The sequence below is a fragment of the Myodes glareolus genome, chromosome 15 (genome assembly GCF_982192425.1).
Source record: "Myodes glareolus chromosome 15, mMyoGla1.1, whole genome shotgun sequence".
Lineage (NCBI taxonomy): Eukaryota > Metazoa > Chordata > Mammalia > Rodentia > Cricetidae > Myodes > Myodes glareolus.
The window spans coordinates 49,792,027-49,810,038 of NC_142040.1; the positions used below are offsets into that span (position 1 = coordinate 49,792,027).

General features: G+C 46.6%; 1 protein-coding gene across 4 annotated transcripts in view; it reads left to right on the forward strand.

The window, feature by feature from the left end:
* Positions 1-18,012, forward strand: part of Lifr (LIF receptor subunit alpha) — a 106,667-nt gene that overhangs the window by 55,245 nt on the left and 33,410 nt on the right. For 3 of the 4 annotated variants that reach the window (XM_087896917.1, XM_087896915.1, XM_087896918.1), the window contains exons 2-4: positions 11,638-11,798; positions 14,464-14,578; positions 16,739-16,869. In XM_087896917.1, the coding sequence (XP_087753043.1) occupies positions 11,660-11,798; positions 14,464-14,578; positions 16,739-16,869 (385 nt within the window). In that variant the 5' untranslated portion in view covers positions 11,638-11,659. Of the gene's footprint in view, positions 1-2,859; positions 3,007-11,637; positions 11,799-14,463; positions 14,579-16,738; positions 16,870-18,012 lie in introns of those variants that run through there. The other variant, XM_087896916.1, reaches the window with a different exon arrangement.

An 18,012-nucleotide genomic window follows, 5' to 3' on the forward strand; every position in this document is an offset into this window, starting at 1 on the left:
GTGCGTTCTTACTTCTGATTTAGTATCTTTTTATGCTTTGCCCATTTCTGTGTTCTTGTATATCAAAACTGTCATATTTGTTGCATGACATTTTCCTTAAGGGGAAAAAAACATCAACGTATCCAGTTTGCTGAGTAAGATGGTTGCGTGAGCTATTTCTGTCGACTGTAGTAGGCGTATGTGCTAAGCTGCAGGAGCACCGGAGGGTTGGATTCAGGGGACATGAGCTGGGATCTGATGGGCAAGTGACGGAAAAGGAGATCTGGGAAGGATGTCTCAGGAGCAGTGACAGAGGAAGGCAAGAGCCCGGTGTGTTTGCTGGACTTGAGACATGGGCCATAGAGGAAGGGGTGAAAGAAACATGGGGTTCAAGGGTGAAGCTGGTAGGAAATGGCAAAGAACTTGTGCCATGCTCAGACTGGGACTTCCTCGGGGCCAGGGAAGATTGACTGTGTGTGCTGGGGGAATTGTCCGGGATCACTGCAGCAAGTGAGGGCTGAGAGGACCTCAGCAAGCCTGAGCCTGGACATTTGTCTTATTTCTCCAGTACCACTGTGGCAGCGAAGGAGACAGAAATTATGTTGTCCTTAAAATGAGACTGGAGTGGTGGGGAACCATTTGGCATGTGATTGGAGATTCTCAGAGCTTACTTACCCACGATCCTTAGGATGGATTGATTACATACGGAGTGAAGAGATGAATTAGAACATTTAAGAGTAAGGTTTTTATTGAACACCACAGGGACAGGTTAGACAGGTTATTTCCTATGTGTAGTCTCAAGAAGCTTCATATAAAGGACGTGGGCCCACATTGTAATATGGCTGCCAAAGTAACAGTATAATAATTTGGGTAATAATTTTGTGCATTTTATCTGTTGTTATTCTTTACACTAAAAGAGAATCTTCCAATTTTAATACCCCTAGAGGACAGGACTGTTACTTTGGCAGCCATGTTACAGTGTGGGCCGCTAAGTTACAGTTTCCTCCCCAACCTGTATCTGTTCATGTCCCATGTGTTACCACTGTTGTCGTGTTCCTTTGTACCCTGAAACTGCCAGTGTTACATGTGTTCTATTGAGTTAACTTATTGGATTGGTTTGTTGGCATCTTCTTTACCACATGTGGATTTGCTGTTCTGTGCATTTTATCCTTCCGCAACTTTAATGGCGGGCTTCTTTTATCCAGCACGTTAATGAAAAATGACACACACACACACACACACACACAGGAAACTGTCACAATTGTTTATCCCTTCTGTCCTGCTTGACATCATTACCTAGCACAACAAGTAAGCTGGTCAGCTGGTAAAGGGAGCCTTTAGCTCTGTTTCTTCAGAGCGGTTTCTGGTTCTCAAACACCAGTAGGACCTTAGGGAAGATCTCATTCACCTAAGACATGTTATGTCTTTTCCTGCCTCTTGGTCTCCTAGTCCAAGAGTTTGTCAGGTCAGGGGTACAGCTGGCCACTGTGACCCAGTCCCTCTTCCATATCCCTCTCTCAGTACCCCAGATCAATACTTTCTCAATACTTTGTGCACGTAGTCAAATCCAGGATCAATATCAGGATCCCTGGGGTGTAGATCCCTGCCACTCCAATGCTTAATCCAGATCCTCAACTCGTTGGACTTTACAAAAACCTAGAAAGCAAACCTCAGGGGTGCGTACGTGCGTGCGTATGTTTCCAGAGATGATTAAGTGAAGGGCTAGACCCATTGTGAAGGGAGTGACGCAGCACTATGCACTGGTTTTCGTTCAAGTTGGATGAACTAAAAGGAGAGTAGGAGAACTTTAGCGTTATGCTAATTAGCGACAGAATGTGACCAGCAGCCTCCTGTTCCTGCCATCACGTCTTCCCACCTTGCTGACCTGACCCTCAAACCAGCAGCCAGAATAAACCGGCCCTTCCTTCAGGCTTCTTGTCACCTCTTTGGTCACAAACAGTTATGCAATCTGCTTCTTGATAAAATGACCCTCATTGAAGGATTTCTGCCAAATACCAATTGCTTGTAAGTCTTTGGTTTTTTTTTTTTTCTATTCCACTCTTACATTTAAGGTGGAGCGAGCCCTTCTCCCTTCCTCCTACTTTCCTTCTTCTCCTTCCTTCCCCTCCCTTTCCCTTTCCTCTTGTTCTTTTGAAAAGCACTTGTAGTCTAAGCTGATGCCTAGGATTTTGAGGTCTGAGAATAAAAGGGAAACAGAGTTCTTTGGGGGTAAAAGATTTCAGATTCTTGACTAGAAAAGTACTAAAACATTAAGACACATTTAGGACAGTGTCTGTGCATTTGAAATACAAATATTAGAACAATTACATTTTAAGATGAGAGTTTTTTTTCCTTAATTCGTTTGCCGTTTCATTTTAAGGCAGGCTTTTAGCTGTCTCCCTAAGAAGTGTTTTGGCCTGGAAGTGTATTTTGTTTGGCTCAAATGGTGTTGTGGTATTTTCCCCCTAAATGGCATTTAGAAATAAGGAGATTTAACTTTTTTTTTTTCTTTTAAGTAGCAAAGCCCTTCCTCTGATTAGGAATAGGGAAAGCCTGGATAGGCCTCCAGTGCCCGTAGGCGAAGGTGCCTACGCTGTGGACAGCAGCTCCTCATCCCTCTTCGATCTGAGTCTGTGTGAGATAAGACTTTGAAACACTGGAAGCTCCGTAGCTGCGGGACGCCCTGTGCATCTCTTGTGGGAAGCAGATGGAGGTGCAGGCTGGGGGCCGCCGCTCACCCCCCGCCACACTACCTTGGCTACTCACAGCCACTTTGGCTGGCTGGCTGGCTTCTGGTGTGTTCGCCTTTGCACCTGCTCAGTGAGGAGCTCAGCTAATCAAAAATACACTCAGAGTTGGAAGGGGACCGCTAAGACGGATTTTTCCATTTCATCCCCTCAGCGCAGACTTTTGAATCAGGATGTGATTATCACGTGCTCGCAGCCCCAGGTGACATGTCCCCTCGTGCAGCATTAACTCAACAAGGTGGAAGGCGATCACGGTCTACCGTGCCGCTGGTTGCTCAAGGTAACTGACAAGGAGCCCTGAGAGGACAACCCCTGTAGGGTTGTGTTTGCCCCATTAGTTTCGGGGGCATGTAAAGTAAGGACAACCTTGAGTCACAGGCCTGCCATTCGAGAGCTAAAACCTAACCTTCCAGCTTTGTCTTTGGTCTTGTCCCTGCTGCCACCATTTTAGTGACAGAGTAGGTGCTGGAGCCCTGGACTCCTGCCTCGGGTTCTCTGAGTCTTCTCTTGTGGATTTCAGTTTCGTGTGGTGTTCCCGAACTGAGACTTGTAGCCCGTGCTGAGTTCTGGTTTCCCAGTCCTGCCTCTTAGCTGTGGGACATTCCCTGTGTCTCAGGGTCTTGCTCTCAAAGGAGGGAGGAAAGTGACACCTGCGGCGTGGGGTTGTCATGAGAATTAAACCCAGTAGGGAATTTAAAGAACTCAGAAAAGTGCCTGCCCCTTAATAATGTCCTCACAGTTCATGCTGTCGATAGCCAGAATCAGCATTTGAAATGCACAGAATGATTGCATAATAGCATTTTCCTCCCAGAATTTCCGCAGCCCTTTATGAGTGGGTTTAATCTGTGTATTTAGAAAAGAAACTAACAGCAGTTTGAGCTAAGGTTGTCATTCCGTTTTTAAATGTATGTGTTTACTTCATTCTCTGGGATGCAAAGGAGCGGTGGGGGAACAGTTGAGATATCTAAGTCCTTACTAAGAGCTTCGTTTGAATACATTTTGTTAGGTTGTTAAATAAAGCCTGAATATAAAGTGCTCTTAGATGTAAAAGGGTTATAAGGCAATGATCTGTTCAAAGAGTTTAAAAATCAATAGGAAGAAAGTAGAAAGGGGGAATATTATCTCTATATTTTGTGATAAACATGAAAAATGAATATTAAAGTACAGGTAGTGCTTTGCTTGAGATAAGAGGGTTAGCTTCAGAGCCAAGAAGCATCCATGACCCTAGAAAAGAAAGGGCAGAGGAGATTGTGGTGTGGACATTAGATTGTAACTTTGGCTATAGTATCAGTCCTGTGGGTGGGCCAGCCTCCTGCTGTTTTCTCTGGAGCTGGAAAGAAAGGACTGGAGAATGGGGTGGAGAGAAGAGGATGGAGTGGGGATGGGGTGGAGAGAAGGGGATGGAGGAGGGATGGGGTGGAGAGAAGGTGATGAAGGGGGATGGGATGGAGAGAAGGGGATGGAGGAGGGATGGGGTGGAGGGGGGGATGAAGGGGAGATGGGGTGGAGAGAAGGGGATGGAGGGAGGATGGGGTGGAGAGGGGGAATGGGGTGGAGAGAAAGGGATGTAGGGGAGAATGGGTGTAGAGGAGGGGATGGAGGGAGGAATGGGGTAGAGAGGAGAATTGGATGGAGGGGAGAATGGGATGGAGGGGAGAGTGGGAGATGCAGCTTCTGGGCAAAGCCCTTCGTCTCATGAGGAAGCTGCTGCATTGGTAAGGTCCTAGTTGGAGACATGAAATGAATTAAAAGATGAATTAAGTTACCTATGCCAGAAGTGGTGGGGGTCGTGGCCAAGGAGATGCGAGGAATCGAGGATGGGAAAAATAAGGGGTGTTGGGGAGTAAAATTGGATCAGGTGGGAAGGGCGAAGAAGGAGTCAAGAGTGACTGTCTTGAGCAATTGTGAGTTGGCCTGGGGCCTGAGAGAACATGCCTAGAGGGGAAAGTGAGTTTCCTTGTGTTTCCTTTGGATTTTTGAGGACTCCGAGGCATCCAAGTGCATATGAAGGATCCAAGTATTTTTTCACATTTCTTGGGAGCCTACTTGAGTGGATTTGTGTAGATAAGCGCACACTTGTCTGGTAAATGGTTAGTCTGTAGCTGGGCAGGAGCCAATTCTGTGAAACAGATTTGGAAGTCATTAGCGTATGAGTGGTGGTTGAAGCCACAAGAGTGGATAATATCCAGTGAGGGAATAAAGGGTGAGAAGAGCCAGCAGTCACCAAGCAAGCTGAGGAGGAGCGCTCCCTGCTGGTGTCAGGAGTCAGCTAGGGAAGGGGCGGATTTAACATAAGTGCTTGGCATACGTGGTCCTGATGGGGTAGCTGAAACTGTCACCGTGATGCCACATGTGGGGCATTCTGCACCTGACAGTCCACAGTCAAAACACAGGGTCACCAAAACCATTGTACAAAATGACTTTTAGACTACGCAGTGCATGGCCAGTATAAAATGTAAAGGAACCTGAAGGTTTGGGTTTGGGCTCCCTTCTCTGAGGTTAATTCATTACTTATGCAAGTACCAAGGTGCAAAAGAAAGAAGAGTCCAGACTCAGGCACTTCTGATCCTAGCGGGTTCTAGCAGGTTGGACGAGGAGGACTGGACCTGTTCTAGGAATTGGTCTGCTCTTGGTTGTTTTGAATGTAAGCCATTATCATGCTGTCTTACTCATCACTTGTAGGATGTTCTTCGAGTTATCTATTTGCTTGTTTCTTTATTATGTTAATGTGTGCAGGTGCACATACATGGGTATGCACATAGAGGCCAGAGGTCAACCTCTGACTTTGTTCCTCTGGGGCCATCCTGGCCTCCTTGCTGTTTGAAACAGTATCTGTCTCTCACTGGGACCTGAGGCACACAGGTGAGGCTAAGCTGACTGGCCAGGCAGCAAGCCCCAGGAGACTTAGTGTATCTATCTGCCTACCCTCCACCCCCAGCAATGACAGCATAAGAATGCCTCACCGTGCTCAGCTTTTAAGGGGATGTCAGGAGTTGAACTCAGGTCCTCGTGCTTGCCTGACATGTACTTTACTGACTGAGCTGTCTTCCCAGCCCTGGGAGTTTAGGAATAGAACATCTCACTTCTGTAATAAACGAAAGTTCATTGTTTATTAGTGATGCATTAATATTTATTGAGTCACTCCTAGAGCCTTGCCGACGTGAGTGATGAGTGAACAGACATTGCTCTCGAGCAGAAGAGAGCATCCATCCCTGAAAGGCAGGAAGGACAGGAAACACCGTAAGAGATACTGCAAGGGATGCCCATAGGGGCCACGGTTGTGGGGAGGCACTGAGCCGTTGGAGTGTGTCACATTTAAGGAGCTACTGTGGTGTGGGAGAGGCCCAGAGCCAAGCATCTAGAAGGACCTTGTTCATCACACGAACTCAGCTGTGTGTGGAGGTCCGGAGAAGCCTTGAAAGGAGTTTGAGCGCATTCTTGTTTTGATATTCTGGAGTTGACGAATGGAGACGCTTTTGAATTAACAGAAAGGCCTCAGAGGAATGAAAATTAGCCAGCTTGGCATGGAAGATCTTGAAAAATGAAAATCTTGAAGACGTGTACTAAAAACTGTTCTTGGGAAATTGAGATAAAGTAAGACAAGAAATAAACAAAAATATTCTGTTTAAATCATAGATTAGCATGTTCTTGGGGGTGTGTGTGAATGATCTACATCATTCATTCACCATGATGGGTGTTTTTATAACATAGCAAAAGTTATATTTCGGTATTGTTGTCCTGTCTGCAGGATGCTGATTAAAGTCTGAGGCAGTGGACTCCCTAAGTACTCTCATGCCTAGAGTATTTTATTAATGTTTTCACAATGACCTAGTCAAAGTTAACAATTCAAAATTGCTAGGTCAAAACTCACTTAATAGGTATTTATGACCTAGAACTTCAGCGACAGATTGGAGAAGTCATGCATGTCAACTCAAAAGGAAAAAGAAGTTGGCTGTTTCGTTCTCCCAACGCCATGATTACGGAAGTGATATGTGAACCTGTTGGGTGCTATGCAGTCTCTCAAACTTTTGGAAACAGGTGGTACATCACCCTCTTGTCCATCGGCATGTAGGTCTTTGGGAAAGATGATCCCTGCAGTCTAGGCAGAGATGTACTGTCACTGAAGGACATCTAACAGGACCACACGTGGAAACGGAGTAGTATCAGGCCAAGGCTCTTAGAGGGGGTACTGATAGCCCTGTCAGTTGGCTTTGGTGCCTGGGGTTCCTCGGTGTAAGGTGTGGGAATCACGCCTCTAACGTCCACTCCCCCAACACTGGGGATATCATATGGCCTAAGGATAAGAACAGCGCGTGGGCCTGTCATTATGCTTATGGGCCGGACATTGTACCACTTTGGCAGGGATGTGACTATGTAAACACGGGGGCTGCCTTTTTTGCAGGGACTCGGCAGTGACAATGAATATGTCACTCTTCCTGCCAGGAGTTTTGTAAAAAACGGCACAAGGAGGTTCTAGAAATGGACGCAGAGGGAATTCACCGAAGAACAGGTGGCAGTCGAGAGGTCCATTAGCTTGAGTTTTTAGTTCTGGTGAAGCCTAGCACGAGATCCACGCTGGGCATGGAGTGCAGTTTTGAGTCAGGTTTTCCTCAGTACCCTTCTCCTCGTCTCTACTTCTCCGTTTCCCCTCGCTCACTCTCCCTGCCCCATTTTTGTAAACTTTGTCCTTCAGAACCCTCCAAAGAACGCGTCATGGAAGATGGACCTTTGGAGCCTCCCAGGTCTCGGTGCTTTCTGTATCCACAGTCAATAATTCAGTCTTTCTAAATGAAGTCTGAAAGCGATCATTTGTATTTTAAAACGTGTTCTTTTAATTTTCAGCGCCGAGAAGTTCAATGTGTGTTGCCACCAGTCTTACTGGAAACATGCCCAGGTGTCTCTTGCACACTGTCACCTGAGCGTACACCTGGAGACTGTGCTGTCCTGTCCCTGTGATACAGGGTAGGGTGTATGCATAGACTCACTCCATGAGCTCCGCAGAGCCGGGCCTCTGGACAGAGAGTGCTGGAGCAGGACGGCAGCCCCCCACCCCCCACCCCACCCCACTTGGGTGCCTTGTGACCGCTCTGACTGGCTTGTGCTCTATTCTGCCTTCCAGTGAGTCAGGAACACTGCTCTCCCAAGCTTCTAGCTCATTGTACCTTCTCCTGCCATTCACAAGGGAGGATCTCACTGTGGTGTAGTTAGAAGATGCTTCCGGGCAGGAGTCTCCCTGGCTGGGACGGAGCAGGTGTTCTAAATGCTTCCCACAGTACCTGGTTAAGGGCCTACAGGCCCCTGGCACACACGACACCAGCAAGGTATGGGAACATACTCCAGGCACATTGCTTCCTCTCTCTGTCTTCCTTCCTCACCCTTCCCCCTCCCAGATAAAAACAGGAGACACAAATCAACTAGACCAAGTCTATTAGGACCATAGCTGCTGGCTTAAGCTTTACTTTTCTCGGTTCGTTTTTCTCATTAGCCTCAGCAGTGAGTCCAAAACCTCACGAACCTGGAGCCAGAATCCGCAGTGCAGAGGGCAAAGCAAGGCAGACTAGATATACATACAGAGCCACTATAGTCCTGGGAGGGAGCTTGAGGCTTGGCTCCCTTGAAGGAATGTGTATTAAGGACAAATACAGAGTTTCTTCTTTCCATGTCGATACACTAACTTGTCTTAAACAGAAGGGTGTAAGAACATTTTAAAATCTTTTAAGATAATTATACTATTCATAGATATTTGTTTGGTATCTAGAATACTCCAAAAATAGGAATCAGTTGCCTATCTTCAAAATTTGAAGTATTTCCTAAGAAATCCCAGATTCCTGTCCTATCTTGAAAAATCTAATGACTTTAGCAAACCATGCCTGCCAGCTGCTTCCTTTAAACTACCTGCCTGGAGACTGCGGTTCCCACCTGCCTGCCCATATTCTGGCTGCTTTGACCACCAAATGCTTGCAGTAACCCTGTGGCTGCTTCACGAGGTAGCTGCCCGAACTTTGCAAGTTAGTTACCGAAATACTGTAAGAATTTGTTCTTCTCTTAATGGGGTGGGGGTGGGAATGGTCACAGGCCAAAGAGTAAATTCTAATGTGGTTGCTTCCGGCAGAAATGAGGAGAGAGATGTTTCTTCACGTCGTTTTTTATCTGGGAAAGCATCGGAAGGTTCTAGGCATGCTCTAATTCCGATCCTTGCAAGTCTGGGTTGGATGGGAAGTTGAGTGTGTTGCTAGCATCTTGTGATAGTGTCCACACAACTTGATCCCAGTGCTCTAAGTGAGCGCGAAGACGAAGGATGCCCTGCCTGTTTTAAGTTGGGCAGGTCATGTTGATGCCACACTGGTTCCTCTCTGCTGGATCACCTTGTCCTGAGGCACAGGAGTCCTCAGGAGGTGGCTTCCCCTCTGCAAGGTCTGTGCCAGCCAACCAACTACCCAGCTTTCAGCACTGCCTGTTCCTGTTGGCGGGAAAGGAGCATTGCGGCTGGGCTTTCAGCGTCTGCTGTGGCCGGTAAACAGGACCTGCCTCTGGGCTACACTGGTGGAAGCTGAAGCCAGAGGGATTAAGTGATTTGCCCTCAGTCACACTACTAATTAGTAATGGAGCCAAGATTAGAGTCCCTGTCTGGCAGCACCTGGTCCTGAGCCCTTCCTTGGCCACCTCCTCCCAGCCCCTCTCATCCCTTCTGCCTGGCATGGCAATGGAACCTGAGTTTCCCTTCTAGAATAACCATAAGCTGGTAGTGAGGCATTCTCCCAACATATGTTGAGCCATTTGGAGGGTAGAGTTTGTGCTGATTTGAGCCATTCCGGCACAGCTGTGTAATTCTGGGACCTCAGCAGCGGGTACTGTGGACATTCCATGAATACATTTTCATGCTAATGAGCATTCTCGGTGACATTGGAGTTGACAGGGAACCTGTTCACTCATCTAGAAAATAGCCAAACAGGTTAGGAGCCTGTGCTTGTACCTCGAATGTGTTTGGGTTATAATTATGTAAGGGATCTGAGATTCATCTGCGTGTTTTTCACAGGGGTCAGCTGTAGCCAAGGAGAGAGTGTTCTTTTTGCTGTCAGTGACAAACGTGTTCTCTCTCAGGCTTTGGTCACCAAGAAGCTGAATCTCTTTTCTCTAGCGGGTCTCCATCTCTCATCCATTTTCTATTTTTGTTTACTTGGTGTTTTAGCTATTTTAATATGGGCAGGGGGATGGCTCGGCAGGTAAGAGTGTTGATGGCTCTTACGGAAGATCGGGGTTCCCGTCTCAGCACCCACTATCATGTGGCTTAAAAGTGTCCTGCAGTTGTAGGTCCTGGAGGACTGACACCCTCTCCTGGCATCCTCGGGCAGCCACGTGCCTGTGGGAACACACACACACACACTCACATGCACAATAATAATAATGATAATAATAAAATAAATCTTTAAAAATGCAACGTCAGTCTAATACCTTTTTAGCTCTGTTTTTTGCTTCCAATTGCTACATTTGTGGCATGAACTCCTTGTTCTTATGGTTGTCCCGTTTGCTCACAGAAAACGTTATGACGTTTTTGGTTTTCCTTTTTTGTTAACTTTCTAATAAAAAAAGAATAAACGTTGCAAATAAAAAGCAGCACACACTGAAACGAACCATGGTCTAAAGAAGTCTCTGTGAACTTCTGTACAGTTAGGGAATACCATACCCTAGTTTAGAGGAATTTGCAGCATCATATTGCTGCTTTATTCACTGCAGCAAAAAATTGCAGTCATTCTAATTGGTGATGAAAACTTGGGGTACCTGAATGCGTGTGTGTGTGTGTGTGTGTGTGTGTGTGTGTGTGTGTGTGTAATGGAATACCATTCTGTTGTAAAGAAAAATGTAATCTTTAGAATTTTGCTGATTTCCATGTTGGCCTTGTTTCTTCTGTAATGATTTTTGTTTTCCCATTATCCTGAGCCTCTTTCACATTTTAGACATTGCTCATATGTTTTAGGTCCTTGATTTTTTTTTTTTTTTTTTTTTTTTTTTGTGCAGTGTAAAGCTGGGTGGGCACTGTCAGGTCTGACCAGACGTTGGTGCAGTGGAAGGTCTTGTCGGCTGTCAGATACGTCTGTTGGAAAATGGGAAGAAGCATAACTACTCCAGTGAACCAGCAGTAGAATCAGCCGTGTCTGTGCGAGCCGCTCTGGCTCTCCCTGGACAGTGTTCTGTGTTTTGTGGGAGGAGGCTTCTGTTTGTCATGTGGAGTGGAAGCACTCAACTAAAACAGATCTTTGAATCCTTTAGTTTGTACCTCCACTCTCGTTGCCTGCTTCTTTGTGCACCCAGGGATGCGTTGTGTAGCCATTGAGACTAGGAGTCACTCTTGTTTCCTCTCTCTCCCACCCCCCACACAACACAATAAACATATATAGCCTGACCATGAGCTTTGCACATTTCAACTGCTTTCACGTGCTTATAATTACTTGCTTCTCATAATGAACTTAGTAGGAAAATGCATCTGCACCTCAGCTTTGCAGAGGGGTGCCTAGGCACAGATCGGTTAGGGTCCCTTTGAGTATATTTGGGGCCACACAGTAAATGGGATACCTAGGGCTCAAACCTAGGCTGTGTTAATATCAGTCAGTACATTGGTTAGCTTCCTTGTTAACAGTGTTGGGGTGAAATGTGGAGATGCACGTGTGTTCAGGGTAATCTTGAACGGGAAGCCTGTTGTGGGGCTGCTGTCTGTGGCAAGCACCTGAAAGCAGGCAGCATCTGCAAGCAGCTTTTGATGTCTGAGAGCCAGAGCAGCCGAGCTTGGCTTCTCCACCCAGGAGCACACAGCATGCGTTAGTGTATGTCCTGACAGCTTCGGGTGTTGTGCACCCAGAGGGAGGTGTGTCTTCTGAGCCCTCTGGACAGCCCCTGTGTTCCTCTCTCATCCTAGGACTGACGGCACAGCACAGAGGATGGGTGTTTACTCCTGGTGGAAGCAGCCATCCTGGATGGTGAGCAGTCAGAGAAGAAGAATGACTCCAAACTTGCCATGGCTCCTGTCGGCACTCACGCTTCTGCATCTTACCCTGCAAGCCAATAGTCTGAAGAGGGGTGAGTACGGAAGCCTTGCAGCAAATGAGCAAGCTGGTTTACTGTCCACTCTAAACTAGTCCTGTTTCTCTACTGACCTCAGAGTTTTACCGGCTAAAACTTATTTCTCTACAGTCTTTTTCCTATGTGTTTTTAGTTTCTTTTTAAAAGCCTCTTTATCAAAGGCAGATCAAAATATTCTTTCACCCTATACAAATAATAATGCATAATTTTCAGACAATGATATGCATTCCTTTAGGATAGATACAGTACTCTGAATTTTGACAATGTGCAGTTGCTAAGCCAGGCACCATCAAGATCTGGCTGCATTCCAGAGCACAGAAAATGCCCACTGTGTCCCAGCAGCCAGCCCTTCCCGCCCCGCCCCGCCCCGCCCAGCCAGCAGTGCTGCTGTCCGTCCCAAGTGTTGTCGTTGGAGAAAGTTTTTCTAAACAGAATCGAAACTATTTTCGTGTGTTTCTTGTGTCTTATTTAAAACGTTTTTAGGAATGTTTATGCAGATACCGCTTGGCTCACTTCTGTGAAGGATGCTACTACTCTGCTGCCCAGCAACTTTATTTTTATAATGTTTACATAATTAAAGACCTCTTCCCCAAGATTATGAGGTAAATAATGTGATTGTGGTAACTGCTGGTTACTACTGTGCACATTTCTAAGGTGCTTCTGATTTTTAGGTTAATTTATAATGTATGACAGCAGTGAGTATCAGGCCTGTAATACATAAAGATAGTAAGCCTTTTCGTAGACATTATGGAGTATGAGATAAATTTTCATACTGTTTTTCCTTCCTTCTTGCTTTCCTCTTCCCTTTCTGTGTTTCTCTTTCCATCCACCCCTCACCTTCTACCCTTCCCTTTCCCCCACTTTCCCTTTTTTCTTACCCTTTCCCATCTTCAATGCCCTTTCCTTCTTTTTCAGCTCCGTTCCAGGGTGGCTTTTCCTTGTGTGGTTCCTATGTCCGTGCCCATGTATTCTATCATGCAGGGCCATTGTATGGGTGTGGGTACAGACTCTTAGGACTGTAATCGTCTGAGCTGTTTCTTTCGCACTGGTTAAGCCCACACACACGAGACTGTTTTCTATAGGCTGGTGTGAGTTCATGGTGTTTGAATGTAATTTACAATAGTGATTGATTGTAGGTTCCCGTGGAGGGACAGTCTGGTATGAACAGGGAAGCAGCCGCAGCTAGGCTGGCTTATAGATGTGGTGTACGCCTAGAGCTTTTCTGGAACATTTTCTTTTCTCTGGAAGTGAAAAGTTTGCTACTGCTCTCCTACCTGGCTTTTATTAGTCACCTTTTAATTTAAAAAAACAAATCACATCCTCACCCCTACACACACACACACACAGACACACACACACAGACAGAGTTTCTTAGTTGACTGCAGTTCTTTGTCCAGGGCTGAAACCTCACAGTGGTCGCTCTTCCATGTTAGCATGTCTATTGGTGTCTTCCTTGCTCGGGTCATGATTAAGCAGCAATGTTGATGAGAACTCATGGGTGGAGCTTCTGACATTTCTAGGAGAAATAGTCTCACAGCGAACCCCTGTTGCTCTGAGTTTAAAGTCTTTCCACCCCTTCGTCTGCAATAACCCCTGAGCCTTAGGTGTAGGAGTTGTTTTGTGAATGTATCCATTAACACTGGGTTTCGCAGCTCCTCAGTTTGATCAGTTGCGGTTTTCTGTAATGGTCTCCAACTGTTACAAAGAGAGGTTTCCCTGATGAGGGATAAGGACTCGCAATGCTTCTCTGTGAGCCTAAGGACACATGTTTAGAGTGTAGTTAAGGACTGTGCTGGTTTAGTGAAATGGCTGTTGTCAGTTGTCCTACATGATCCATGATTCAGTAGCCCCAGATAGTTGGCTGAAGTTCCAGGCCTGATTTTCCTTCTGTTGAGTGGGTTTGAAGTCCAACTAGAGATCTGTTGGTTCCTGCTGACATAGGAGAGTGGGAGAAACAGCTTTACCCAAGGAGGAGCATGCCAAGGGACTAACCGGAGCAAATGGTCAGCCCTGAAAATGTACGTAAAGGTAACATTATATGGACTGAGCAGGTTGTACTTAATATCTCAGGAATATATAGCCAGGTGGTGGTGAGGCACGCCTTTAATCCCAGCACTTCGGAGGCAGAGACAGGTGTATCTCTGTGAGCCTGAGACCAACCTGGTCTACAGAGAAAGTTCCAGGACAGAGAAGCCCTGTCTCGATAAACCATATACATAATACATATATACATATACACACATACATACACACATGTCCACACACATATAAATATATGTAACATACATATGTAGCACACAAATATATGTAACAGCAACTAGCAACAATTGAAGAGAGAAGGGACATAAATTTGAAAGAACAAGGGGAGTATACATGGGAAGGTTTAGAGGATGGATAGGAAAGGGGGTAGCGATGTAGTTGTATTATAATCTTAAGAAATTTAGAAATATATTCATTTAAAAAACCCACCGAAAACAGAGTTAGAAAAACAGCTACAAAATAGCATCCTATGAGTAGGGTCCTTTCTTCGTGGAGAGGGTGGTCCTCTGTGGCCCCAGTACTTGTCTTGCCACCAAGACACTGACCCTCAAAGTGCCCCAGAGAGGTCCCCGTGTGTGCTCTGTGCTGTGTATATACCTGTGTGTTGCTTTTCCTCCTTTAGGAGCAATTCAGAATCTGAAATGCACAACCAAAAATATGCAAGTGTGGGACTGCACGTGGACAGAGCCCCTTGGGTTCAGCCCTGAGACCGTTAAAGAAGTTTGCATTAGAGACAGGTAATGAAATCCTGGGTTTCGCCCAAAGCTGTAATCCAGAGCATCCTTATTGGTTACTGTAGAGTGTGACAGTTTTGTTCCCGGGTGTCCAAAGGAGGTTTTCACTCTTCTTCTCTTTCTTAAAAATTCTGTTTTACATTAGCCCGGATGGAAACAAAGTCTTCTAGCCACAGGTTTGTTCCTTCCGATGTACGCAGAATGAAAGTGGAGTACCGCCCACAAGTGTACTGATCTGGTCACGGGGCCTTGCGGGTCTAGCCAAACCAGTGTCTGCCTCTGTCAGATTGAAGTCTGTGTCTCACAGAAAATGCCCGCAACAGTGACAGCCGCTCCACACACAGGTGTTAACTCTCGGGGAAGTGGCCTGGATGTGGCAGTTCAGGGCCGGCACAGTCATTGATGAACCTGTCCTTGTCATCCGGTTTCTTTGGCATCTTTTGCCAGGAATCTCATGGTTCAAGTTGATTCATGAGGAGTAGCCCTGCATTTGAAGAAGCGAGCAGGGCAAGGAGGAATGATTTTCTATTTAGAAGACTCCTAAGAAGTCCAACAGAACCCCTAGACTGACACTGGCCAGATCGTGTCAGATGCTAATAAGTCCAGCTCCTCAAGAGTCTTGGAGATAAATTCTCCTAGGCGGGAGGCAATGTCCAGTAAGCATCGGGTCCATGTTGTTAAGGAGGAGACTGAAATGGGCCTTGGGAGGATGGGGAAAGCTCTCAGCATCACCTATAGCTCGAGTGAATCTTGGGTTGGCATGACACATTGCTTCCGAGACTGGAGGCCTACACAGCGTCTCTCCCTTTTCCCTAATCCCAGCAGGACAATGCATTGTTAATCAAAGCAATTTGCTGACAAGCGGTCCTGATATAAACAGACATAACGTGTTTAACCACGGTCCGCTATTCCCCTTCAGGGTACGTTTTCCGAGTATCATGGTAAGCACTGGGATGATTTATCAGCTAAGAGGAGTTGGAGGGTGGCGCAGAAACAGTCTTCAAACCTCATGAAAACGAAGGGTTGTTTTCTGCTTACGTTCTGGCTTAGCTGGGATTTCCACCCCAAACCCCTTTGTGTTTGGACGTCGTTGGGAGGGAAGAGAAGGGACACGGCCTGTGCTGACTTTTGGAAGTTCTATCCTGAAGTGGGTAACCATTGACCGCTTCAGGGTTTTCTGGCCCATAAAGTCATGTCGCCATTCCGTGTTCTCTGAGGGGCAGAGGACAGTCCTAGCTCGAGTCCCGGGGAGGGGATCCTGGAACCCTGGGCGGGTAATGGATGGCAGCTGCCTGACTGAAGTGTAAGGTGACTCAGAAAGGAGCGGAGACCGTGGAGTGTGGCAGAAGACACAAGCGCCATCTCCTTTGCAACCAGAGAGCAAGACTTTGTACCCAAGATGAATCAATGAAATAGTGTGGTTTGGAGAATGCCGATGGTTTCAGGTTGTAAGTTAAAGAAGCGAGCCTGGAGGGTCAAGTCCAAAGCCCTAAGCAAATGTTGAGCGAGAGTCATGCTGAGCCCTGGAGGAGGGCTACAGTGCAAGAGGCCAAATTCTTAGTAGTGAAAATAAGACTGGGAATATGGCCCATAGCGAAGCAAAGGGCTGTGAAATCAGAGAGGAGAATCGCGGTGGTGTGAGAGACTCTTTGGTCCAGAAGGGACTGGAAGCCCTTCCAAAGGCAAACAATGAAGTTTTGTCAAAGAGAACCCTAAGCCGAGGCAGAGCAGTGGGGAAGGAGAGAAGGTATGTGCAGAGGGACCGCTGTGTCCAGTCTGACATCTTCCACCGACCTCTGCTGAGCCTGCCTCTTAGCACGAGGCGCTGGGTGTTGATGTCCTGTGCTGAAGGGAACAGCCTGTGGGGCTGAGGCTGCTCTGACCAGGCTGAAATGATATCTGAACAGTGCTAAGATGTCGAGGTTTCCCAAAGAGCCCCCTCTGCTTGCTCTGTACTTTCTGGCAGTCTGGTTACTCCCCAACCCCCACCATTACCATTGGCTCCTCTTTGTTCGGTCTTAGCATATAGTACATACCAACCAACAACCCGACGTTACACAAAGGCGTACAGCATTTTCTAGTGCTTATTGTGCTGAATCAGGCTTTTATGAGCACGATGCTCATTTTAATATGCTATTTCAAGTTCTGTTTCTTTCATTACAGGCTCCGTTCTTGTCATCGATTAGAGACAGCAAACATTAAAATTGCGGCCCTTTCACCTGGTGATCATGAAGTAACAGTAAATTACCTGAGTGGCTTCCAAAGTAATTTCACCCTGAATGAAAAAGATGTTTGTAAGTATTTAAAAGAAAATTTTGCTTTATTCATTGTTAACATTGGCAGTTGCTTTTCGTTTTCGAGACAAGAACTTGCCACATAGCTCAGGCTGGCCTTGAACTTGTGGTTTGCAGCCTTAGGTTCAGAGGATTCAGATTAGAGGTGTGCGTCCCCAAGCTGCCTGGAAGTTAATTGTGAATGGAGCGAAATCACCGTTAGCACCGTGGTGCTGGGGAACTGAGAACCTATGATTATTTGAATTTCATTTATGTTGCCATTTTCATTCACTTAGTGTCCTTGCTGAGGAAGGAAGCAAATGTGTCTTCCAGTCAAAGCAGATGAAGCTGAGGTCCCCCCTCATGTGGTTATTAGCCTGGCACCCCTCGCCTCCATTCCTGCGTGTGTCCCAGCATTTCTTGGGTGTGCTTTGTTCTCGGACTGTAGCCTGACTGCCCCCGAGGTGACCCCCTCACACTCGGGCATGCTGCGGTTCTTTGTAGCGATTTCCCTCAATTGAATTCACGGTCCAGCATGCAGTTAGATGTTTACCTTGTGTCTTCTCCACAGGAAGTGTGTTCTTTGAAGGAAAGGGGCAGGGACTTTGTGTTCTGCCCTGTGCACAGGCATTCGGCCAGAGTCTCCTAAGTGAACATGTAGGACCTTGGCCACCAGTATACAGGAAGGACAGAGGCAACTCAGGGAGACAGAGATGGAACTTTCAGGGAGACAGAGATGGAACTTGACGTTCACGGATGTCTCACATGGTGGCGAAGAGGTTTGTTAGTGTGTGACCCGTGATAGGATGGCATCATGATAACGTGATGAACCTTATAAGGTTACTGATTAGAGGCAAGGGCAAGAAAAGGAAGTTAACTTTGATCCGTCCAGTTCTGTGAAGTGGTTATGTCTTGGGGAAGATCTATATCAGCGTAGGTATTTGAAAGAATAATAACAAAGAGACTGTCCAGACTGTCTTTCCTGATGGCTGGATGAAGGAGGTAAAGCACTGGCCATGCAGACCTGACAATGTGAGCTCAGTCTCCTGAGCTTATCATGGTGGAAGGAGGGAGTAGATTCCACAAGCTGTCCTCTGACCTGCATACGCGTGCTGATCTGTGTGTGTGTGTGGGGGGGGGTTGGGTGGGTATGGTCTCTAGCTG